The sequence below is a fragment of the Cnephaeus nilssonii genome, assembly GCF_951640355.1.
Source record: "Cnephaeus nilssonii genome assembly, chromosome: 10".
NCBI classification, from domain to species: Eukaryota; Metazoa; Chordata; class Mammalia; order Chiroptera; family Vespertilionidae; genus Cnephaeus; species Cnephaeus nilssonii.
Window position 1 is genome coordinate 88,923,426 of NC_137081.1, and position 27,165 is coordinate 88,950,590.

General features: G+C 38.9%; 1 protein-coding gene across 2 annotated transcripts in view; it reads right to left on the bottom strand.

The window, feature by feature from the left end:
- The window catches only part of CNTNAP5 (contactin associated protein family member 5), a gene marked incomplete at both ends in the record, with an annotated part of 850,484 nt that overhangs the window by 52,665 nt on the left and 770,654 nt on the right, over positions 1 to 27,165 (bottom strand). For both annotated transcript variants that reach the window (XM_079783016.1, XM_079783015.1), the window contains 2 exons: positions 5,952 to 6,039; positions 13,673 to 13,799. In XM_079783016.1, the coding sequence (XP_079639142.1) occupies positions 5,952 to 6,039; positions 13,673 to 13,799 (215 nt within the window). The remainder of the gene's footprint in view (positions 1 to 5,951; positions 6,040 to 13,672; positions 13,800 to 27,165) is intronic.

Sequence of the window (27,165 nt, forward strand, 5' to 3'; positions counted from 1 at the left end):
ATAACTGAACAAAATAGAAACAAACTTATACATTCAGAGCACATTTTGATGGTTGTAATATGGGAAGGGGATTAAGGAATAGTCCTGGATGATGTCACAAATGAATTTTACTAAAAAGTCAAAGAAGCATTAATACCTATCTTTAAATGATGCCAAGGAATTCAAGAGGAGGGAAGTCTTCAAAGCTCATTTTATGAAACCAGCATTGCCCTGATTCCAAAACCAAGGAAAGTTTAAAAATAATTATAGGCCAATATTTCAGATGAACATACATGCAAAAATTATAAATAAAATATTGGTAAACCAAATTCAGTAACACATTAGAAAGGTCATATAGCATGATCAAGTGGGATATATTCCTGGGATGCAAGATTGGTTCAATATCTGCAAATCAATTAAAGTGATGCATCACATAAACAAAATAAAAGGTACAATTTGTTTGATGATATAATTGATGCTGTAAAAGCACTTGTCAATATCAGCACCCATTTATAATAAACACTCTCAGCAAAATGGAAATAGAGGAAACACCTCAACATAGTAAATGCCATATGTGACAAGCCCACAGCTAAAATCACATGCAATGGGCAAAAACTAAAAGCATTTCACTGAGGATCAGGAATAAGACAAGAATGTACACTTTTACACTCATATTCAATGTAGTATTATCAGTGCTAGCCACATCAATAAGATAAGAATAATAATAAAAGACATCTGTACTGGAAAGGAAGAAATAAAACTGTCATTATTTGCAGATATCATGATACTATCTATATAAAGAACCCTAAAGATTCCACACCAAAAAGAAACATTTATTAGAGCCCTGGCCAGTGTAGCTCAGTTGGTTGAGCATCATCCCATGCACCAAAAGGTCGCCAGTTTGATTCCTGGTCAGGGCACATACCCAGATTGAGGGTTTGGTCCACAGTTGGGGTGTGTATGGGAGGCAGTCAATTGATATTTCTCTCTCACATCAATGTTTTTCTCTCTCCTTTTCTTTCACTATAAAAATCAATAAAAACAACTTTTAAAAATCATTAAAACTTATAAATGAATGCAATAAAGTAGAATACAAAATTAATATACAGAAATTGGTTGCACTTGTATACCCCATATATGGTGATATATATATATATATATATATATATATATATATATATATATATATATATATATATATATATATCACCATGGCTGAGTAGCTCAGTTGGTTAAAGCATAATCATGATACACAAAGGTTGTGGGTTCAATCCTCAATCAGGGCAAATATAAAAAGCAACCAATAAGTGAATATATAAGTGGACCAACAAATCAATGTTTCTCTCTCTCCCTTCCTCTCTCTCTCTAAAAGTCAATCAATAAATTTTAAAATAAAATAAAATACCTGGGAATAAATTTACTCAAGGTGATAAAAGAACTATCTTTGGAAAAGTATAAGATGCTAAAGAAAGAAATTAAGGAAGATAAAAATAAATGGAAGCATAATGTGCTCATGGATAGGAAGAATTAACATAATTAAAAAGTCCATACTACCCAATGCAATCTATAGATTCAATGTCATCCCTATAAAAATACAAATGACATTTTTAACAGAATTAGGAAAAATAATACTAAGATATATATGGAACCACAAGAGACCACACTTAGCCAGAGCAATCTTGAAAAAGAAGAAGGAAGTTGGAGGTATCACACTACCAGATATCAAATTATACTGCAAGACTATAATAATCAAAACAGCATGGTACTGCCATAAAGACACACATAAATCAATAGAACAGAACAAAAACCCCAGAACCAAATCCATGCCTCTATAATTAATTCATATATGACAAAGAAGGCAAGGACATAAAATAGAATAAAGATAGTCTTTTCAATAAATGGTGATGGGAAAACTGTACAGATACATGCAAAATAAATTAAAACTAGGTCACTTTCTTTCACCATGTACATGAATGAACTCAAAATGGATTAAAGACAAATATAAGCCTGAAACATTAAAACATCTAGAAGAAAACACAGGTAGAAAACACTTTGAATTACTCTTAGTAATATATTTTTTTCTTAAATGTCTCCTTGGTCAGGGAAACAAAAGAAAAAATAAACAAATAGGGCTATATCAAACAAAAAAGTGTTTGTACAACAAATAGAAAAGAAACAACTTGAATGGGTGAAGATATTTACCAATAATACAACCAATAAGAGGTTAATATCGAAAATTTATAGATAATTCATGCCACATAACACTAAAACAAAACAAACAAACAATTCAACTAAAAAATAGGCAGAGAACCTGAATAAATACTTCCCCAAATGGGAATATAGATGACCAGTAGATTTATGAAAATATGCGAAATGTCACTAATCATCAGAGAAATGCAACTTAAAACCGCAATGAGATATCACCTCATATTTATCAAAATGGCATTCATCAATAAATCAACAAATAACAATGTGATATTGTGGAGAGAAGAGACCACTCATGAACTTTTGATGAGATTGCTAATTCATGCAGCTACTATGAAAAACAGTATGGAGATTCTTCAAAAAAATGTAACTATCTTATAACCTAGCAATTTGACTTCTGGGGTTTTATTCTAAAGAAATCCAAAACATTACTTTGAAAAGATGTATGAAATTTATGTATGGGGGTGGATCCCTCAGCCAGGCCTGCACCCTCTCGCAATTCAGGACCCCTTGGGGGATGTCCGACTGTCAGTTTAGGCCCGATCCCTGCAGGCAAACCAGCAGTTGGACATCCCTCTCACAATCCGGGACCACTGGCTCCTAACCACTCGCCTGCCTGATCGCCCCTAACCACTCACCTGCCAGCCTGGTCACCCCCTAACTGCTCCCCCCTGCTGGCATTATCTTGCCCTAACTGCTCCCCCCTGTCGGCCTGATCACCCCTAACCACCTCTGCCTTGGCCCCTGCCAATGTGGCTTTGTCTGGAAGGACGTCTGGAATATGTCCAGTCTAATTAGCATATTACCTTTTCATTAGTATAGATAGCCAAGCAATGAATACAAACTCAATGTCCATCAATAAATGACTGGGTAAAGATAATATGCAATATAAATACAATGGCATATTGCTAGGATATAAAAATAATGAAATTTTATTATTTATGGCAACACGGATGGACTTAGAAAGTATTATGCTTAGAGAAGTAACAGAGAAAATTATAAGCAAGTTAAATTGATATTACACATACACTTCTAAGATTCATAGAGACCTGGTTTTAAATCTTAATTCTGTTACCTACTCTCTGTGCTATTTTGCCAAGTTATTTAATCCCTCCGAGCCTTAAGTTTCACATGCAATTTTGTCAATGTTTCACGTATTATTCATCTAAATTTGTACTATGAACAGAGACTACAATCTAAATAAGAAAACCCTAGACTACCCTAGTATAATTGTGGATAAAACATTTGTATTTGGGATGATATTAAATATTTAGTGCCATATAAAGGCCACAACTGGCAAAGTGGTGGGGGGAAATGGTGGCAATAAATAAATACACCTAAGAGTTTTAGATGAACCCAAGGGTCCATTTATCAGTAATTGGTTATAAATATTATTTATTTCATTATTGCTAGACAACCATTATTACAAAAAAAAAAAGTTAAATCAACTGAATGACTTGTATGCATGCATATAAGCATAACCAATGGATGCAAGACACTGGTGGGAGGGGTGAAGGCATGTGCCCACGGGGTAGGGAAAGCCGGGGGAAGGTCAATGGGGGAAAAAAAGGAGACACATGTACTACTATTTGTAATACTTTAAACAAAATAAAAATAAAAAAGGTAGTTTCTAAAAGTGGAAAAAAAAAAAAAAGAAAAAAAAAAGAAAGTATTATGCTAAGTCCGTGGTCAGCAAACTGCGGCTCGCGAGCCACATGCGGCTCTTTGGCCCCTTGAGTGTGGCTCTTTCACAAAATACCACAGCCTGGGCGAGTCTATTTTGAAGAAGTGGCGTTAGAAGTTTAAGTTTAAAAAATGTGGCTCTCAAAAGAAATTTCAATCATTGTACTGTTGATATTTGGCTCTGTTGACTAATGAGTTTGCCAATCACTGTAAGTGAAATAAGTCAGAGAAAAATACTGTATGCTTTTACTTATATGTGGAATTTATAAAACAAAATAAATGCACAAACAAGGCAGAAACAGACTCATAGACACAGACATCAAACTGAGGGCTGCCAGGTTGGAGGAGGCTGTCAGATTGGGGCTGGGAGAAAAGGATAGAGATTAAGAATTACAAATTGGCAGTTACAAAATAGTCACAGCTTAGGAAATCTAGTAAAAAGTATTGCAATAATTATCTATGGTGCCAGGTAGGTACTATACTTACTGGGGATCACTTCATACGTTATATAAATGTTTAACTACTATGCTGTATACCAGAAACTAATGTAATATTGAATTTCATCTGTATTTGCAAACAATAGAAAAATTAAGAGAAAACCTGGTAAGTAGAGTGTTCAGAAATATAAGAAGGAATGAAGAATCAGTAGATTACTGACTGCATTGGTAAGCCAAAAATAGCAGTCTGTACATCAAAAACTAATTAATAAAAAGAATTAATGAAATAAGAAATAAACATGAAATGTAACTTTGAGCTCAGTCACTTTGATTGGCTCATTCAACTGCCACTGGAAACTAAAATGTACACTTTTTAGACCTAACTGAAACTAGATTTTTGGATGCACATTATTCTCGAAAAATCAGAGTATTTAATTTATGAATCTGAGAGGCTGCAGTAAGACCAGAGTCATTGTCCTGCTTTCTCAATTGTTTCTACTGCCCTACGAAGCCATGGAACACGAAGTGTCCTCTGCCACCATTTTCATAGGCCTCTTTCTTCTCCTCTCGGGAACTGACATGCAGTTCTAGGTCACAGTGGCCTCTGGTCTTCAGGCTAGCACCAGTGATGTCTTCATTGGTGACAACTCCCCGTTAACCAACTCAAAAATTTGGGGGAGTCACTGAAAGACTCACAAGAGTCCACACCAGAAGAGCTGCCACAATTCTGTAAGCAAATAATTTTCTGTGTTAAATTCATTCCTCCTTAAAATGTCCCTGGTTATTGTTTTCTGCAATGTACTGTGATTGAGAGAGTAAAAAACAAGATAGAATCACAGGAAAAGTTGAAGAAGTAGAAAATAAAGAGGCAGAAACAAATTCAACCTTAATAAGTAACCCCAAAATATAAAGGGACTTACTTTTGCCAACTTATAAAATTGATGGTCAGACTGGATAAATTGCAAAATTGAACTCTATACTTTTCATAAGGTCATACATGAGATTTAGGAAAATAAATATTAACAGAAAATATATGGAAAAAATAGGCCAGGCAAATACTAACTAAAGTGAAACTGAATGGCTATATTAATAACAAAGTAGATTTTATCACAAAGAGAAATTAAAGTTTAAAAATAATGCCAGTAATAAAAAAATCATTAAAATCATTGGAAAGTTTTAATCTTCCCTGCATTTAATAAATACCTTCATAAAATATAAAATGAAAATTCATAGAACTTCCAGTAGAATAAAAGAAAATCCACAATTATAGTAAGAGAATTCAATCCCTTTTCAATTGTTGATGAATTAGTAAAGAGATTAAGGATTTGAGCAACCCAATAATTGGGGTTTTCAAATTCTTAATGTCTTTAGGTAAAAATTAAGTAAATTTAAGTAAAAAATTAAGTAAGCCTTTTAAATTAATAGATTAATTCTAAATTGGGTTAAAAAATCACTTAGTGTTTTTTGTTAATTTATCCTATTCAAGATTCCATAATACTAGAATGCCAATTACCAACCCACCACACACATATCAGAGCTTCTCCAGTTCCAGAAATCTTGGTTCTAGATTTGAATCACTTACTATCCTGATGAAAATCATTGATTCACTCATGTGTTTTAACAAAGCCCAGTGGCTATAGTACAGACCTGTGACTTTGCCCAAGGTGAGTGACCTCACAGCCCTGAACTCCACTTCCGGGGAGAAGTTATAGTTGAGTCGGAGCTGCTCATCCACCTGCAGGGGAAAGAAACAAGGTGCGTCAACAAAGTCTGCCGCCAAAGGGCACGCAGCACCTCCTCTGAAAATAGCTGCAGCACCCCGGGGTGGACCCCTCTCTGGGGCTTTCCCCTGGAGAGATGAGAATGCCTCACTAATTCTCCCACAATGCACGTAAAATGCCCTTTTCTTTCTCTTGGCTTTCACACAAGTCTTCTCCCTGGAACTTCTGTGCAGCTTTTACAGTATTTATCTCCCCATTGAGATTTTCTCACCAAATTCTTTGCTGCAAATAATCAAACAAATAAAGCCTTCTCAGCAGCCAGGAACATGCTCTGTAAGATTAACATCAAAGGGAAAGCAGGTACTCATTCCACATTTCCCCCCCTCCTCCCCATTTTGTCCTTAGAGCCGTCACTGTTTCCTTTGCTCCATTAATTCTGACCTTGTCTCATTCAGGTATGGACACTGGGGGATTTTCTTGGACAGAAGTTTGGCCCTGGGGAGGAGAGCCTCGCTGGATAGTTGCCACCTACATGAACCCCATCTCACAGGTGTAAGCAAAAGCCTCTACTGGGATTCTTCAGGCCTTTATTGCTAGAACTAGAGGCCCAGTGCATGAAGATTCATGCATTCGGGGGCATCCCTCAGCCCAACCACCCTCTCACAATCCGGGACCCCTCGGGTAGGGTCCGTAGGCCTGGCCTGAGATCAGGGCCTATCGGGTCTTTCCTTCCCCAGTCTGCAGGAAGCTGGCCCCACCCCCGCTGCTGCCACTGCTTGCCATCTGTGCAGCACTGCCTCCTCTCCCCTGCCACCGGTGGCCTCCCTCTGCAGGCAACAGGCTGGGTTGCAATGGCTTGGCTGGCCTGGGCCTCCCTCTTTCTTTGCTGGGGGGTGGGGCCAGCCATGCAAGGGACTGTCTGCCTACCTGAATCCCCCTAACTGCTTGCCTACCTGCTTGATCACCCCTAACCACTGGTCTGCCTACCTGATCACCCCTATCCACTCTGCCTGCCTGCCTGATTGCCCCTAACCGCTTGCTTGGGGGCGGGGCCAACACTGACTTCCAGTTTGTCAGCCTCTGGTTGTCGCAGGAGCAGACCGCCAGTTGCCTGCCATCCATCACAGGCTCCCCGCTGGTGCCCAAGGCCGCATCCCAGCATCCCGGCGATGGATCTCCAGGTGCCCAAGGCTGGAAAAGCCTCCGGCAGGATGGTTTCCTGGTGGGCGTGGCTTGTGGGCGTGGTTTGTGGGTGTAGTGAAAGTACAATCAATTTGCATATTACTCTATTATTAGGTAGGATTATTTTTAGGGAACCCTTCATGGCCCACCCACCACTAATTCCAGTTTCATCTCTTTGTTATCTGACTTCTCTCTCTAACGCAGTATTTCCCCTATCCACTTCACCCTTTTCAGTCTAGCCAAATCCTACCAGTTTCTTTCAAACTCTACTCTGAATATTTAAATGATATCCCTGGAAGGGATCCTCATTGTCTGCAAGTTTATCTGAAAGAGCAGGAACCTAAGACCCTTTTATCTGGGTTCCCTTGGGGAGTGACTGATCAGGACTAAAAACCATTTTTTCCAGCTCCTACTGACTTTCCTTCTGCACCTGTTTGCTGAGCAGTAGCTTCTGCTGTGAGAGAAGTCACTGGCTGTGACCTGTGGTATGTGATTACATGATTTATTACCCTTCATTTATGAAACTAGACTGTAGTAATATTTATTTTTTGAACACTTGTTATATCAGATACTGCAATGAAGCATATTTTGAAATGTATTCTTCTCTAGAACATTATGAAATAAGCAGTATTGTCCCTGTATCACAGACGGGTGATGATATTACCCAGAAATCAACAATGTGGCCAAGGCCACACACAGTGTCAAGAAGCAGGGCCCCAGGCTCTGTGTTTTTTGCTTTACTATCCATACCTCTATAGACATGTGAGCAACTTTTAGACAATCACTGTGTGTTTTATTTCTGAATTTCTACCAAATTAATTAACAATATTTAAGTACCTACTGTGTGCCAGACACTGTTCTAAGTGCTCCCAGAGTCCATTCGCTCCTGGAAACTTTCCTTGATCCCTTGCCTCATGGTGCCTTTTTCTGCTCTAACTTTGCACTACGCTGCATCATAATGACCCACTTTCTCTCTCCCCACCCTCTCCAATAAACTATTGTCTCTTTGAGAATATGGATATCTTATTAACATATGTCTTCTAAAGGGTGTACTACAAAAAAAAAAAGGCAAAATAATTGTTAGCACAGGTTTGCTGAGTGGTTAAATAAGCGTCCTGTGTTGCTTCCCTTTCTATCTTGTAGGCTACAAAGACAGAGCTCATGGTACCACCAGGATGCCTGGCTGCCCCGGAGGTGCCCGTCCCCAGTCTCATGGATTCAGATTGCCCTGAAGGTGCTTTCTTCCTGTGCTACCTCAGAGCTCTCACCTGCCTCCCCTGTTCTCTGGAACTGCCCCTCCCAGCCAGGGGCAGGGGTCCTCCTCCACAATACAGGTAGGGAGGAGGCTAAACTGAGTAGGAATTTCCTGCTGAGTGAAAAGCAGCAGCAGAATTCGGAGAAATAAAGGTTCAGCTGAGATTCCTCTGGCTTCTGCCCTCAACTCCTCCACAGGTTCCCTGGACATTGACAGGCCCATGCTCAAATGTCCCACATGGGACAGATGATTATTCAAGTACATGAATCATTCCCATCCTTCTCTTCTGCTTTGTAGGGACTTACCAGATGGCTAAGGAAGGAGAGAGGGAGGCAAATGGTAATTAAAGGGGTTTTAGAAAAATTAGTATTTGTAGAGGTTTAGAAAGGAAGGTAGAGTGACTCAAAAGACACTGAAGGCTAGTGATGGAGTATGGTCCAGGCAGAACATGGGCTGAGGGCACCTGGAAACTATACCGATTCAGATGCTGTATCCAATGTGAAAAATGTAGGAAATGCATACGGTAAAAGCAATAAAAAGGGGGGGGGGTACCACAAACTTTTATTCTTAGGAATTCTATATGTACGAGATGGCTTAGGGCATCATTTAAGTATTGAGTGGGAAGTGAATTTTTGTGTTAGACTTTTTTATTGTTACTTTCTGGTTTAACACTTTTTATTCTTAATTATGATTGGAGGCTCAGGTCTGTCACCTGGCTGAGAAGCTTGACTGACCTTAGAATCTGGAGGTCACTAACTGAGATGAGAAAGGGAGGAAAATGCTGAGATGCCAGGCCTCAGGCTTGGTTCCTTAGCTCTGCTCTTTCATATGATATTTATGAGAACTGACTGCACTGAGTTCTATCTGCACCCTTCTTTTCTAAAGGTAAGTATGCTGAAACTCGGAGAGGTGAGTCCAAGACACATAGCTGGTCCAAGACACATAGCATCAGTAAGGAGCATGGATTCATACCCCGGTCTGTTTTACTCTGGGGATACCTCTCTTGACCTCCAGATCTTCATCTCTCAAAAGAAACAATTAGATACTTGGTTTCAAGAATGCCTGACACCTCCTCCTTTACAGCTTGTTGTTTTGCTGGCATTTTGGGCACTGGCTTAATCTGTTTACTGTCATAAGGGCATTTTAGAATAAAGTTCAACTTCCCTACCAAGGCATTTTTGCAAGCACCTGTCTTAAAACACACTAATCCCATTACAATTCTCAAAACATCACCAGGAGTTCTTGCTTCTGGCTGCAGACCCAGCCCCCAAAGTCTCCTTCCTAACATCAGAAATAGAAGAGAGGAGGAGGAGCAACTCCTGGCTTGGGGAATGGGGGATCTGCTATTAGGTGCTGGATGCCTCCGGCTTGCCTGCTTCTCTCTCTAACAAGTTCTGAGTGCTGCCAGAGACCCTCAGACCAGAGGCCAAGCGGGGGTGAGGGGGTGGGGTGGGGGCTGGGGGGCAGTGGTGGTGGTGGTGGAGGGAATGGAGGAGTAGAATAGTCTCCCCTTTTCTGTTTTTACTGAGCGGCTTGTTCTAAATGGGGAGGAAGAAGAAGGGATCGAGAGGGAAGGGGGGAGTGTCAGGGAGGCAAGCATGTTATGTTACTAGTTAAATAAGTGGATTTGAAGTTAAAAAAAAATGTCTCTGCCTCTAGTTCTCTCTGCTCCCTTCAATGCTTTGGAAATTGTATGTCCTCAACCATTGTGTGCTTATCATTGCCTATTAATTGATTGGTGGGAATTCTTTAGAGGGAGAAGAAAAGGAAATACCTTTTGTGATTCTCTCACTTCCCTGTTTGTGTCTTTCATTTGTGGAAGTTAGGAATTCTAAAAAAGGAGGAGGAAAAAGGCATCTTATATACAAATGCGCACCAGAATGCATCCCAGATGTCTCCTCAGGACCTCAGTCAAAATATATTCAAACAAGAACTCATCATTTCCATCCCTTTCCTCCTCCAATCTGGCCTAAATCCAAATTTTCTCCTATGATTTTCCTTATTATTTCAAGAGTAAATGCTAAAGTAAGAATATTAAATTAGAATCACTCAGGGGTTATTTGTATTACATATTTGACAGTTAATCCTGAACTTCCACACAATCAGGAAAACCAACAGTCAATCTAGATTATCTCATAGCCCATATCTACACACCCATGACCTTAAAAGGACAGGGAGCTTTCAAGAACTCTGGAAATAAAAGGAGACCTGCGTGTGAAGCACAGAGTTTCAGAGGGATGATGATAGATGAGAAGGTTGTAAGGGTGCTGGCTCATGGAGATCCTCTCAAGTCACTTCAAGATGGCTTTGGACAGAAGAGTACCACAATCTGACTAATCTCTTAACAGAATCACTCTGGCTACAGTGTTGAGGATAGGCTTCGGAGAAACAAACAAACAGCAGGGGCACTTCAATTAAAAGACACTGTAAGCTGTAATAACCAAGGAATGGCTTGGAGCAGGGTAGAAGCTGTTGATCAATAGGATGTTGCAGGAATCAGAGATGAAACCACAATTCTAACATTGAGCAACTGCAAGAGCAGAGTTGCCATTAACTGAGCTATGGGAGGTTATAGAAGGTGGTGAGTATTTGGAGGAAGATTTTCATCAATTCAGTCTTATAGGTTACATTCAAGATGTCTGAGAGACATCCACACAAACATGGCAAGTAGGCCGTTGAATATATAGGTCTGGAAATCAGGGAAAGGACTAGTGTTAGAGATACATTTGGGATTCATTCATCAGCATACACATGGCATTTGGGATTAATTTATCAGCATTTCACATGAACTTATAACCAGACAACCAAGGGGTCCGGGCTGCCTGTCACTACTTGAGCCAATTAAGTAGAGACAGGGTTGAGTCATATATGAACATTTATTCCAATAATGCCAGCAGTGTGGGAGAGTAGCAGGTGACCCACAAAAAAATCTGCTCTGCCCCTCCCCATAAACCAGCTGCTTATATTGAGTATAAGGGCAAAGATTATGAGGGAAAGTAAGACTTACAGGCATGGGAAAGTAGGCATGGTATAATCATTACAGGTTACAAATCATGTGGGCTGGGGGGAGGGGCACAGAGGGCAGGTGCCTCCGGTGCCCTGGGACCAGATTACAGGCAATAAAGCTGGGAGTTGTAAAGAGCAGGTGCCTCCAGGACTAGATTATTTCATACATGAGGTTGTAAATCTTTCCATAATGACAGGCACTCTTGGAAGGAGGATAGACTGCATTCTGATGTGAGCTCCCATGTCCCAGGGCATACAACTCTCAGTCAGGTTAGAATGTGCTTTCTCTAATCAGAACAGAACCATTGTGGTTAACAGAGAAGGATTAATATTTCTTATAATTGTAGCTGGTCCCCAATATCCTATTTCTGCTCCTAACAGACTGGGTGAGTGAAATGAGCCACAGCATGAGTGCAGTTTAAAAAGAGAAGACTCTGAAGATGGAGTCCAGGGAGATTCCAAAGGTTAGAATTTGGAAGTTAAAGGGGACCAACAAGATAAATTAGACACAGGAAGAAACACCAGGTGAAAATATGTCCTGCAAGCCTAATGATAATATGACCCAAGAGTAGACAGCAGGTGCTGTGTTAAATGGCGATGATAAGACAAGTAAGAAAAGATCATTGGATTTTGCAAGATAAGGCCATTGGTGTCTTGAGAAGTATTATTTTGCTGTAACACAGGGAGAAAAATCATTGATATGGATTTAAAAAAATACATGCAAAATTCAGAGACCAAGTATATATATACAATATCTCCAAGGATTTGAGCAATAAACTAACAGAGAAAATATAATCAGATAAGAGGATAAAAGTTCTCATTCCCTACCCTAGAGCACTTTTTTTTGTTTGTTTTGTTTTGTTTTGTTTGCTATTTATGTAGTATTTGCATGATTTATGTTTTGGGAAGCCAAAACATAGATAGAGCTGGTAAATGTTGAAAAGAGAAGGAAAGGGCATAATGCTGAAGGAATGTTTCTAAGTAGGATATGAGATTTAGCCCACAACTGGTGGATCAGGCCTTAGCCAAGGCCATTAGCTCTATATATTCAACAACAAGGCACAGAAAGAGTACAGAGACACAGACGCAGGTAGTTGGGTAAATGTGATGGTGAGCATATACCTTCTGAATGCTAAATGTTTTTCACAAGAAAGAAGAAAAAAAAAGTCATCTGCTGAGAGTAAATATGGAGTAAATATGTAGTTAAGATTGTTGGTGGTATAGGAGAAATGAGGAGGCTTAAATGATCACCTAGGAGATAAAAAAATGGATGGATTAAAACAAATAAGGGGTGACTGCTGGGAAGATTTAAAGGTTAACTTCAGGTCATGATTCTAGAAAGGATGATATAGACTCTGCCAATTCTCTATCGTCTCCTGTATGATCTTTATATCATACTTTATACAGTATGTGGAGTGCCTGCCACATACTGTACTTTTTTTTAAATCCTCACCCAAATATATTTTACCATTGATTTTTATAGAGTGAAAGAGAGGGAGGGGAAGACAGAGAGAGAGAGAGACTGATTGCCTCCTGCATGTGCTCTGACCAGGGCCTGGGATTGAACCTACAACCGAGGTACATGACCTTGACCAGGAATTGAACCCACAACCTTTGGTCCATGGGGCCGACACTCTAACCACTGAGCAAACCAGCCAGAGCCACATACTGTACTCTTCTGGACAACTTTGCCAGTGCTCACATAGATTCCCTGCCTGAGCGCTTTGCTCTCTCGTCATCTAGCCAATTCCTAATAACCTCCAAGACACACTTTAGTCCTAACTTCACCCAGGAACTGAGTACTGATGCCCAGTGCCCTCCTCCATGCTCTCATTTCACCTGGGCACACTTCTGTCTTAGCCCTTGCCAGTCTCTCATGATTTCCACTTCTCTCATACAATTCAGGGGTTATAATCTTAAGTAGGCATCAGAATCACCTGCTGACTCTCTTGCAAAAAAGTTTCCAATTAAGTGGATCTCTTGTAGGGCCCAAGAATTTGCATTTGTAACAAGGCCCCAGGTAATGCTGATGCTGGTTGAAAGGGTGCAGCAACACTCTGAGAACCATTATTCAATCTTTTCAAAGGCTGGGCCAAATGTAATTCGTATCTATCTCCAGAACTTGGTTCCACACTTGGCTTGGGATAGAAGCTCAGAAAAGTGTTTTTGAGCATCCAAGGCATAAAAAGAGGAAAATAAGTTACCTGAATGGTAAGCTCTCTTCCCTCTCGGTTAATCTTCAAGTGGTGCATCCTTCTATTAGCAAAGTTCTCTACCTCAATGGTGAACACATGGGTTTCTTCCTTGCTCAGCTGATAGTGAACTTGTAAGCTTCCTTGAAAAATAAATGTTAGAAATTAGAATTAAAAATAAGACCCATAAAATTTAAAAGTATGATCAGATTGAATTTTCATTGATGATTATTATTCAATTAAATTGAAATTTTAAATTAAATAAGAAATTCATGCTTTAATTCTTTTATCATTTAAAATTTTAAAAGATATGCTATTATTATAGCACTTGGGTCCATAAAGAAATCTCTGAGCATAGCTGAAAAATTAAAGTGTGTGTATGTGTGTGTGAGTGTGTGTGTGTGTGTGTGGAGGGAGAGTGTGTTATCAGAAACCAAAATACCAGTTTGTAAAATAAAATAGCCACAAGTCTATTTTGCAATTGAATTGTGAAAATTTCAATAAGATAAAGTTTTTTCCTACTCTTTCTTTAATTTCTATCATACACTATTCTTCCTTTTCTTTCTAACTGCCTTCATAAAATTTCATAGTCTATAATGTGAAATAACCTAAGGCAGAAGAGAAAAAGATAATTTTGGGTTATGAGGCTATTACCTACCAGTCCGCTAAGAGGAGAATCTCCCTATAGTCAATCCTGGTTTTCCTATCTTTTTCTCTTTTTATGTTCTGACCATCAAAAATGTTCAAATATTAATATTTTTGGTTATTTTATCAGTTAATAATTAATAATAGCTCCCTATCAGTAGCATAATTGGTGCTGATAGGAGTTGGGGCTGGGGGGTTGTGTAAAGGGGCCCTGGATGACAATAGTAGAGAAAGCTTATAGACCTTTCTTGTGCACTAGCTGCTGTTAGGTGGTATGCTCTTTCAGATTTCTTCTAATTTCAAGAATCTGTGCGTTTTAATATTTAATTCAATCAAATAAACTTAATCAGCATGTGATAATTATGTATCAGGCATATATGATAAGCATCACATTCCTTGAGGGGATTTGGAGCCTTTTACCATTCCACACTTTGGCTCATTCATACACATATTCATATTCTGTATGTATTTGTCCATTTTAGAAATCACTTCCATTTCATACATCTTTTCTAACACCTACTTCACAACCATTCATTTTTGATGTCAATAATCTCAATAGGAATCCTGTTAAAGAATTATGAAGCTTCCTTGACATCGCAATTTATGTCAAAAACACCTCAACAAAGCAAATAAATACCTAAATCAAATATTAACAGGCAGAAAGGGATATATTGACAGTAACACAATAATAATAGGGTATTTTAAGACCCTTCTCACATCAATGAATAGATCATCCAGATGTAATATCAACAAGGAAACAGTGGCTATGGCAACACATTAGAGAAGATAAACTTAACACATGCCTCCAGAACATTATACCCCAAATCAGCAGAATGCACATTCTTTTCAAGTGCATCTGAATTATTTTCCAGAATAGACCACAAAACAAGTCTCAGGAATTTTAAAAATAGTGAAATCATATCAAGTATCTTCCTCATTATTGATGTTAAAAAACTAGAAATCTATTACAATAAGAAAGTTGGAAAAAATATAAACACAGGAGGCCAAACAATATGTCACTAAAAAATTAGTAGGTTAATAAAGTAATCAAGCAGACATAAAAATATTTTAAGACAAATAGAAATGGAAACACAATGATCCAAAATTGTTAGGATGCAGCAAAAGCAGTTAAAAGAGGAACATTCATAGTGTTGCATGCCTACATCAAGAAACAAGAAAAGTCTCAAATAAATAATCTAAATTTACACTTAAAGGAACTAGAAAATGAAAAACAGAAAGAACCAAGATGGTGGCATAGGTAAACACTGATACATACCGCCTCCCACAACCACATCAAAATTACAAGTAAAATATGAACCATCATTCAGAACTGCCTGAAATCTGGCTGAATGGAAGTCCTACAACTAGAGAAGTAAAGAAGAAAGCACATTGAGATTGAAACTATGCAGGCCAGATGGGAGGGGCAAGAAATGTTCAAAGTGATGAATAGCTAGGACCTACAACAAGATTACTTTACCCAGCAAAGTTCTCATTTAGTATTGAAGGTCAGATAAAGAGCTTCACAGACAAGAAAAAACTAAAGGAGTTAGTCACCACCAAGCCAGTACTACATGAAATGCTGAAGGGGATTTTTTAAGAAGAGGAAGAAGAAGAGGATGAGGAAGAGGAAGAGGAGGAGAAGGAGGAGGAGGAGAAAGAGGAGGAGGAGGAGGGGGAAGAAGAGAAGAAGACATGAACAATAAAAGGGCAATAAATACATATCTATCAACATTGAATCTAAAAATCAAAATAAAAGGGAAAATCAGTTGGGCAAAAAATGAAAAAGGATCGCAAGTCAAATTTATAGAAAATATTCCTTTAACTTTTGGTCGAGAATATGTTTGTATATTTTCAGAAAACAACTCCGAGACCATGTGGATTCCTGCAACAGAGAGGAATTGACAGGACTACTCCAGCCATGAAGACAGAAGAGAAGCAGCCCAGAGATGGAAGACGCTGATGACGCCTTGCCATACTAGCAGTCAGCAGCTGTGCATCAGTGCAGGTTGCCCAGGACCAAACCAGAGAGGGTCAGACCAGCATTACCACCATTTGTCCACCATTCAGAACTGAAATATCATTGGTGACATGTACACATAAGGAACTGTTTGACATTGAAATTGGGACTCAAAAGAACTGTTGGCCCAGAAAGAAACTCACTACAGACTGATTCATTTGCCTTTCAGCATAACCATTATTGTTTGTCTCATTTTTGGTTCTTATAAGTATATTTCTAGTAGCACATGATCTCACTCATCTAGGGGAAATGATGAACAACATAGACTGATGAACAAGAACAGACCCGGAGACAAGGAAGCATAGATCAGACTGTTGGACCTCAGAGGGAAGGTAGGGGAGGGTGGAGATAAGGGGGAGAGATCAACCAAAGGACTTGTGTGCATCCATATGAGCCTAACCAGTGGTCACGGACAACAGGAGGGTGGGGCATGCGTGGGGAGGGGTGTGGGATGGGAATGGGGGGATGAGGACAAATATGTGATACCTTAATCAATAAAGAAATTTAAAAAAATAAAAATAAAAATAAAGGAACAAAAACTTTAATGAATAAAATAAACTGATGAATAAAATAGAATAAGAGACATGAAAACATGGAACAGACTGGCAAATCTCAGAAGGAAGGAGATGGGGGAGACAGGAAAATACTAACCAAAGATCTTTTTTTTTTTTAATTTCTTTATTGATTAAGGTATCACATATTTGTCCTCATCCCCCCATTCCCATCCCACATCCCTCCCCACACATGCCCCCACCCCGCTGTTGTCCCCAACCACTGGTTAGGCGCATATGCTTGCACACAAGTCCTTTGGTTAATCTCTCCCCTTTACCCCCAACCTCCCCTACCCTCCCTCTGAAGCCCGACAGTCTGATCCGTGCCTCCTTGTTTCTGGGTCTGTTCTTGTTCATCAGTCTATGTTGTTCATTATTTCCACTAGATGAGTGAGATCATGTGTTATTAGAAATACACTTATAAGAACTGAAAATGAGACAAGCAATAATGTTTATGGTGACAGGAAATGAATCAGTCAAAATGAGTTTCTTTCTGGGCCAACAGTTCTTTTGAGACCCAATTACAATGTCCAACAGTTCCTTATGTGTACATGTCAGCACTGACATTACAGTTCTGGATGGTGCACAAATGGTGGTAATGCAGGTCCGACTCTCTCTGGTTTGGTCCTGGGCAACCTGCAGTGATGCACAGCTGCTAACTGCTAGTATGGGAAGACCACATCAGCGTCTTCCATCTCTGGACTGCTTCTCTTCTGTCTTCATGGCTGGAGTAGTCCTGTCGATTCCTCTCTGTTGCTGGAATCCACATGGTCTCAGAGTTGTTTTCTGAAAATATACAAACATATTCTTGACCAAAAGTTAATAAAGGAATATTTTCTATAAATTTGACTTGGGATCCTATTTCATTTTTTGCCCAAATGATTTTCCTCGGGCTTGTTTTGACACCTTGTGTGTTTTTCATGGGTGTCTTGCTTTTAGCCTTACAATTAATTTTCTAAAGTATTAATTTTCTAGATGTAATTTACTTACAGGTTATTTTTCCTTACATGATATTCTTCTACTATACCCTCCTTTTTTGATTTAAATGTTAGGAGGCTTTTGAAAAATTTATAATGCAATCTTGATGGCTTTTACATTTTAATTTTTTGCACTATAATATTACTGTTTTAGGTTCATTACATGGTGCACACTTTTATCATGAGATGAAGTACCAATAAAAATTTTAGTTAACACTTTAGGAACACCTTTTTGTCCAGTACAATTAATTTTTCTAGAATATTCGCTTGTTTCAACTAGCCAATTTAAATTTGCCTGAAAACTTGACTACTATTTTACTGTCAAATTTATTACTCTAACAACAATCTTGTTTTACCCTGTAAATATTAGTGGAAGGGATTATTTGCCTTCTTGAGTAGGTCCTGAGCATTCCTGGTGGTAGGCTGGATTTAGATATCGTAAACCCACTTCCCCACACCATGGGTACAAGATAACTCAAACAATTCTTGTTTAACCAAAGATCTTATATGCATATGTGCATTACTGATGCAGACAATAGGGTGATGAAGGCCTGGGGCAGGGCAGGAACCAGATAGAGGGGGGCAATGGGGAATAAAAAGAGGGACACCTATAGTAATCTCAACAATAAAGATTAAAAAAACAAACAAACAAAAAAAGAAGAACAACAAACAAAAAAACTCAAAGTGGGTAGAAGAAAAGAAATAAAGATCATATCAGAAAAAAAAATAAAATGGGGACCAAAAAATAAACAATAAAAAAGATTGACAGAACTAAGAGCTAGTTTTTTTTTTTTTCTGTTTTTTTTTAAGATAAAAACAATAGATGAACCTTTAGCCAGTCTTATCAAGGAAATAAAAAAGATAGAGGATCCAGTAAAATCAGAAATTAAATATAAGTAATAATTAACAACACAGAAATATATAGTATTATAAAAGAATACTATTAATAAGTATACATCAACAAATTAGACAAGAATGAATGGGTAATATCCTAGAAACATGTAATCTTCTAAGATTGAACCAGGAAGAAACAGAAAACCTGAACCTACTGTTTACTATCTATAATAATAAAAATGTAATATGCTAATTAGACAGGACAGCCGAACAACCTTCCAGACGTCATTCTAGATGAAGCCACGGTGGCAGGGGCTAAGGCAGAGGCAGTTAGGGGTGATCATGCAGGCAGGCAGAGTGGTTAGGGGCGATCAGGCAGGCAGGCAAGTGATTAGGGGTAATCAGGCAGGTGAGTGATTAGGGGTGATCAGGTGGGCAGGCTAGTGGTTAGGGTGATCAGGCAGGCCTGGCAAGTGGTTAGGGGCAATGAGGCAGGCAGGCAGAAGCAGTTAGGGGCAATCAGGCAGGGAGATGAGTGGTTAGTGGTGATCAGGCGGGCAGTAGAGTGGTTTGGGGCTATCAGGCAAGTGAGTGGTTAGGGCCAATCAGGCAGGCAGGCAAGTGATTAGGGGCAATGAGGCAGGCAGGCAGAGGCAGTTAGGGGCAATCAGGCAGGCAGGTGAGTGGTTAGGGGCGATCAGGCAGGCGAGTGGTTAGGGGTGATCAGGCAGGCAGGCATGCAAATGGTTAGGAGCCAGCAGTCCCAGATTGCGAGAGGGATGTCCAACTGCTTGTTTGCCTGCAGGGATTGGGCCTAAACCAGCAATCGGACATCCCCCAAGGGGTCCAAGATTGCAAGAGGGTGCAGGCCAGGCTGAGGGACCCCCTGACCCAGTGCACTAATTTTGTGCACTGGGCCTCTAGTTCCATATAAAAATAAAAATGAATCAGTAATCAAAAAGCAAAACAAAACAAAACAAAAACAAACAAACAATAAAACACTCAACAAACAAAAGTGTGGGACCAGACATGTTCACAGGTAATTGCAGCCAAACATTCAAAATTTAAAATTAATTATTAAAATTATTTAAAATTATTTTTTAAAAAATAAAGAAGCAAAGCTTTCAAACTCAGTCTATGAGGTCAATGTTACCTGAAACCAAACCATACAAAGAAACTACTAAAATAGAAAATTATAGGCCAATATTCCTGATAGAGATAGAAGCAAAATTTCTCAACAAAATATTAGCAACCCAAATACAACAATACATTAAAAATATCATGCAACATGATCAAGTGAAATTTATTCCAGGAATTACAGATGCTTCAATATCAACAAAGTAATCAATGTGCTATACCATAACAATAAAATAAAGGATAAAAATCATGACATCTCAATAGATTCAGAAAAAGAATCACCAAAATTCAACATCCTTTTTATTATAAAACACTTAAAAAAGTTGCTATAAAAAGGACATGCCTCAGCATATTAAAGGCTGTACAGCAAACCCTAGCGAACATAATACTCAATGGTTAAAAGCTGAAAGCTTTTTCTCTCAGATCAGGAACAAGATAAGCATGCACACTTTCACTACTCTTACTCAACATAATATTGGAAGCAATAGCCAAGGCAATCACACAAGAAAAGGAAATAAAAAGATTCAAACAGGAAATAAAGAAGTAAAATTCTTACTATTTGCAGATAAATAAAATTATATTATAGAAAACCTTAAACATCCCAATAAAAATTGTTAGAACTAATATTTGAATAAATAAAGTTGCAGGATGCAAAATTAATATTCTGTTGTTTTCTATACAAAAATAATGAGTTATCAGTAAGAAATTAAAAAAAAAACAATTCCATTTATAATTAAATCAAAAACAATAAAATACCTAGCAATAAATTTAACCAAAAAAGTAAAAGACTTGTGCTCTGGAAACTATAAGACATTGATGAAAGAAACTGAACAAGACATAAATAAAAGAAAAGCTATACTATGGTCATGTACTCAAATAATTAACATTGTTAAAATGCCCATACTGCTCAAAGCAATCTACCAATTTATCACAATGCTTATTAAAATACCAATGGCATTTTTCACAAAAGACTCAGGATAGCCAAAGGAATCTTGAAAGAAAAGAATGAAGTTGGAAGTATCACACTCCCTGATTTCAAACTATATCACAAAACTATAGAAATAAAATCAGTATGATACTGGCACAAAAACAGACACACAGATCAATGGAGCAGAATAGACATCCCAGTAATAAGCCCAACTAATCTATGACAAAGAAGGCAAAATATACAAGGGGAAAAGACAGTCTCTTCAATAAATGGGGTTGTAAAAATAAGACACAGATATACAAAAAATGAAATTAGGCCATTTTCCTATACCTATACCAAAATGAATTCAAAATGAATGAAATACTTAATTGTAATATCTGAAACTCCTAGAAGAAAAGTCTTTGCATCCTTCTTAGCAATGTTAGTTTTTGAATATGTCTCCTTGGGCAAAGGCAACAAAAGCAAAAAAAGTCAAGTGGAACTACATCTAACTAAAACACGTTTGCACAGTGAAGAAAGCCATCAATAAAGTGTAAAGGCTACTTATTGAAATGGAGAAGACATTTGTAAATTATACATCTGGTAAAAAGTTATATTATAATATATATAAAGAACTCATACAACTCAACATCAAAAATCAACCAACCCATTTAAAAAAATGAGCAGAGGACCTGAATAGACATCTCTCCAAACAAGACATAGAAATGGCCAACAGACATATGAAAAAATATTCAAAATTACTAATTATAAGGGAAATGCAAATCAAAGCTATAGGATATTACACACCTGATAGAATGGTTATTATCACAAAGAAAAAAAAAACAAAAACAAGTGTTGCTACTGATGTGGAGAAAAGGGAACCCTAGTGCACTGTTGAGGGATTGCAAATTAGTGCAGCCACTATGGAAAAGAATATGGTGGTTCCTCAAAAAAAAAAAAAAAAAAAATAGAACTACTGTACAACCCAGCAATTCCACTTCTGGATATTTATCCAAAGAAAACAAAAATAATTATTTGAAAAAATACTAGTACATGCATGCTTATCTTCATTGCAACATTATTTACACTAGCCAAGATATGAAAGCAACCTGTATATCCATTGACAGGTAAATGGATAAATACGATGTGGTTTATGCATAGGATGGAATATTACCCAACCATAAAATAGAATGAAATCCTGCCATTTGCAATAACATGGATGGACCTGGAGGGTGTTATGTTAAGTGAAATAATTTGGACAGAGAAAGACAAAGATTGTCTTATTTTACTTATTTGTGAATTCTAATAAAACAAAACCAATGAACAAACAAAATTAAACAGAAACAAACTCATGGAACAGATTGATGGTTGCCAGAGGGGAAAGGGTGGGGGAGCACTGAGAAAGAGGATGAGAATTAAGTACAAACTTCCAGTTATAAAACGTCTTAGGGATGTAAGTACAGCATAAGCAATAGAGTCAACACCATCATCGTAACTATGATGACAGATGGTCATTAGACTCATTGCAGTGATCACTTTGTAAGGTATAGAAATGTTGAATCAGTATGTTGTACACCTGAGCTAATATAATAATTTATGTCAATTATAATTAAAAATAAATTAATAAAAAATAAAACACCTCAACCAGTTACTTTACAGCCCCTACAAATATTGATCTCATGTTGTTCGGTGTTTTTTTGCAACAAATCCCTCCCAGAATTCCTCAATGTGATATATTGAAACCTTTCTCTAATTTTCTTATAATTCATAGGAAGAAAAAAAACCAATTCTTAACTTACAAATAAGTTTGAGCCCTGGCTGGTTTTCTCAGTGGGCAGAGCACCAGCCTGCGCACCAAAGAGTCATGGTTTTGATCCCTGATCAAGGGCATGTATCTGGGTTGCAGGTTCCATCCCTGGCCCAGATCATCAGGGTGCATGCGGGAAGCAACCCACTGATGTGTCTCTCTCACATAAATGTCTCTTTCTCTCCCTCTCTCTCTCTCTCCCTACCTTCTTTCCACTCTCTCTAAATAATAATGGAAAATATTTTCCAGTAAGGATTAAGAAAAAATAATATGTTTGACACCACTAAACACTGACTTTCAGTCTGCTACAAGGCACTGGGGTTGAGATGAAGAATAGTGTGGGGTCAAGGAAGGAGGCTAATTAATCGCCTTCCTCCAGAATCTTCTTTAGCTGCTTAGTCAGTGAGCAAAGAAGCAAATCTCTCCTTCCAGCATTTATTCTGGTGATTCTGCAGATTGCCCTCAAGTTCTTGGAGGGCACTGTCATGACTGCTGGTCTCAGGGTTCTCCTGCAGTCCCTGCCCTCAGGCTCTCTTCCACTACTAGTATATGCTTTATCTGCATGTTTTCATTTTATCCATAGAGTTTCCTATTCCCCTCTTTCCTTCTGTTAACAAAATGGCAAACATCACAAGTTTATAGTCCCATAGACCACTGACTGAGGGAAGGCACTGTCTAGAAATATAATAAACCAAAATATTCATTGTTTGACCAGGAGTTCACCATAATTTATCTAAAGAACTATAATGCATCCTCTCCTATTTGGTCTCCGTTATTTTTTTCTCTTAGTATATATATACAATAGAGAGCATGCATCTTCATTGTGTACATATAGATGGAGATATAATGTTCACAATATGGAAATTACAAATGAAATAAATTTTTTCCCATTTATGGCTTTTCCAAATGTCATCCTATCTAATAATAGACAAATATGCAAATTGACCATACCTCCAACACACCCACAAGCCACACCCACCATCCAATCAGAGCAAGTATGCAAATTAACCCAAACCAAGATGGCTACAGCCACAGGGAGCAAGGTTTCCTAGGTAACAGAGGAAGTCAAGCTTTCCGCCTGCCCTGGCCAGGCCTAAGCCTCCACTCAAGCTACAAAGTTTCAATTATAGAAGGTAAACAAATTCAAACAAATGGCAGCAGAATGGAGCTTGAGAGAGCAGGCCAGGGTTGCCGCCAGCAACAGGGGAAGCAAAGCTTTCCGCATACCCTGGCTGGGCCCACCCGCTTAAGGCAACAAAGTTTCAACTATAACCCCAACACAAATGGCTGCGGGCCTCGGAGGGAGCCCCAGGCTTGGCTCCGCTCCAGGCTACAAAGTTTCAATTGTAGAAGGAAAATAAATCCCAGATACCAGGGCCTCCGCTTGCGTTGCCAGGGGGCGTGGCCTGCCGGCAAACCACTACAGGCCTCTCGCTCAGGCCGCCCCACACCCCAAGGGAACCCCCACCTGATCCGGGATGCCCTTCAGGGCAAACCAGCTTGCCCCCACCCCTGTACCAGGCCTCTATCCTATCTAATAAAAGAGTAATCTGCAGATTGATCATCACTGCAACACACAATATAGCTGCCCCCATGTGGTCAAAGATCCTGCCCCCATGTGGACACAAGATGGCCACCACCAGATGGCCAGCAGGAGAGGGCAGTTGGGAGGCACCTGGCCTGCAAAGGAGGGCAGTTGAGAAGGACCAGGCCTGCAAGGGAGGGCAGTTGGAGGTGATCAACCCTGCAGGAGAGGGCAGTTAGGGGTAACCAGGCCGGCAGAAAAGGGAAGTTGGGGGCAAACAGGCTGGCAGCAGAGTGGTTAGGGGGTGATCAGGCTGGCTGGCAGAAGCGGTTAGGGGCAATCAGGAAGGCAGGCAGGCAAGCAGTTGGGAGCCAGCAGTCCTGGATTGTGAGAGGGATGTCTGATTGCCCGTTTAGGGGTCCCAGATTGGAGAGGGTACAGGCTGGGCTGAGGGACAACCCCCTCCGTGCACGAATATCGTGCACCGGGCCTCTAGTTCTAGAATAAACATACATATAATGGAATGAGCTTTGTCACCAGCAAGTGCTCTCTATAAGTGTCAACAGAGCCTATTAATATTGGAGCCCTCTAGTTGTATCAAGATCATGTGTTGTTGTTTTTTTAAAGTCTTTAGGCAAAACCTATGTCATGTTTTACTTTTCAGAATCAGATAATAGAGAATATCAATGTCACTTTTAAAAAGTGAGAGGGGAATCTATGTTGATACAAAATATTTAAACACAATGATAAGGAATCTATTTTAAATCAAAGAGAGTTAGTCATATTCTGTTAAACTTTCTTGCTGCTTCAAGGACAAAGTTACAATATGGCTTACATCATGCTTGAGTTTCTAATAATTCCCCTTTCATCTAAAATACATTTCCCCCTGCATTTTGCACATAAATAAACATAGGTGCTGAGAGGTAAATACTTTTTCATCATTCATAGCGAGTGATGGGCTCAGATTTAGAAACAAATCTGGCTGTCTCCAAGAAACATGGTTTTCCCGTGGACCACATGTGATCAGCTCAGCCTAGAACTCTCTTCTGCTCCAGACTTTCTCATTGAGCTTATTTCTACCCATTCTCCCAAGTTCAGTGTAAGATGACCTCTTCCAGAAACCCTTCCCTGACTTCTGTTCCCATAAGCACTGTGCTCACCTCTATCTAAGCATATACTGGGTTGTGTTGTTTACTTACTTGCCTGTCTCTCACACAATCTGTTAACTCCTTGGGAATCTGTACATACGTAATATATCTGCAGATTCCCAGTGCCTGGTCCATTGTAAATTTGAAAGATAGGAAATAAGGAAGGAAGGGAGAATGTGAGAAAAAGAGGGAGGGATGAAAGGAAGAATAAAGGGTAGAAGAGAGTGAGGGAGGGAGGGACAAAGATAGGAAGGTCCACAAAAATTCAGTGGAGCTTAGAAAATTTTTTACATCTAAAACAAAAATGTTTTTGAAGTAATATAAATAAGAGTGGTACTTATTCTCTTTTTAAAAATATTTTTATGTTTTGTTTTATTTATTGATTAGGGAGAGAGAGAGAAAGAGAGAGAGAGATTTGTTGTTCCATTTATTTATGCATTCATTGGTTGATTATTATATATGTCCTACCCAGGGTTTGAACCCTCAAGCTTGGCATATCTGGATGATGCTCAAACCAACTGAACTACCCAGCCAGGGTGATGCTTATTCTCAATATGTCCTGAGACTGATGACTTATTCATAGATATTTCTCCACCCTGGAGTCTATTAATGAGGACTTGGGATATCTGTCTGGAAAATTCCAAGTGACATGCCGAAGTCCTGGATAAGTCCTGGAGGCCCCATCTGGAATTCAGTGGCATTGGTACTGTTTTACCCTCCTTTCTACCTACATCTGAGGTCATGATGTCTCAGGGAATTTATTCAGGTTTTTAATCCCATACACTGCCTCCAACCTTCTGCCTCTTGTTAGTGTTTAGGATTCCATCTCTTTTCCATGCATCTGGATGAAATATACCTAGATCAGGGATTCTCAGGTTGTTTTAAATTTAGAACACTTTATTCAATAAAATATACAGTGATGACTATTATAGAAAACAGAAAAATATGGAGCAACTTGAGTTGAAGTAGGAATGAGAAACTCTAGGCTGCCACTGCTATTGCCCCCTCCTCCCTCTCCTACCTCACAAGATCATGCTGTCCAACAGAATTCTTTGGTCTCCTGGAAGCATAGTGGAAACCCTTGCCTCTTCAAAGGGATAATTCAGCCTATTAGAATTAGGTCACATGGACAGCTGGACAACTTCTCAGATCTATGGCCACAGCCCATAGAGCAGCTCCTCTCTGCAGTCCAGACTCTTGGGAATCCACACTCCAAATGTCTGGAGGTCAAATCTGACAGGCTTATTATTGGCTTTGGCTAGGCTTTAATTGATCAGTGCTAGAATCTGCACACATCTGTGTAGACGTAACTGGTTCAGGACAAAGGCCTTCAGGTTAAAGATTAAAGAAAAGTCATGCTCTCTTGAGAGATGTTGGACCTATTTTGTACCTTTGGATTTTTTTGTGTTTTTGTTTGTTTGTTTGTTTTTAACAGCAGAAATTTATCTACTTATGTTCTGGAAGCCAGATGTTCAAAATATTCTCTCATAGGCTCTAGGCTAGTAACCCTCCCTGCCTCTCCATAGCTTCTGATAAATGCCTGCAATCCATGGCATCTTGTAGATGCATCTCTCCAATATCCTCCATTGTCTTCATATGGCCCTTTCCCCTTGTGTCTCTATGGGACCTATCTTCAAAGATGCTTTAATACTAAACAAAGAGTAACCATGCCTCTTTTACCAAGGCATTTTACTATTATATCTTGTTTGACAATTACCTTCTCACGAGAATGTGAAAATTATTAAAAAGAAACTCAGAATTGAAAAGGTCAAATATTACCCAATGTCTTGAGCTGGTTCATATGGTAAAAATCTGTGCACCTCAGTTGATTAAGAACATTCATTTTGTTGTTGTTCTGTTTTAGTTGTTTTCATTTTCTCAATCCTCCTACTTTAATTTGTCTTCCACAATTCCATTAGCATATTTTAACACATATTTGGACATATGATTCAAGGAC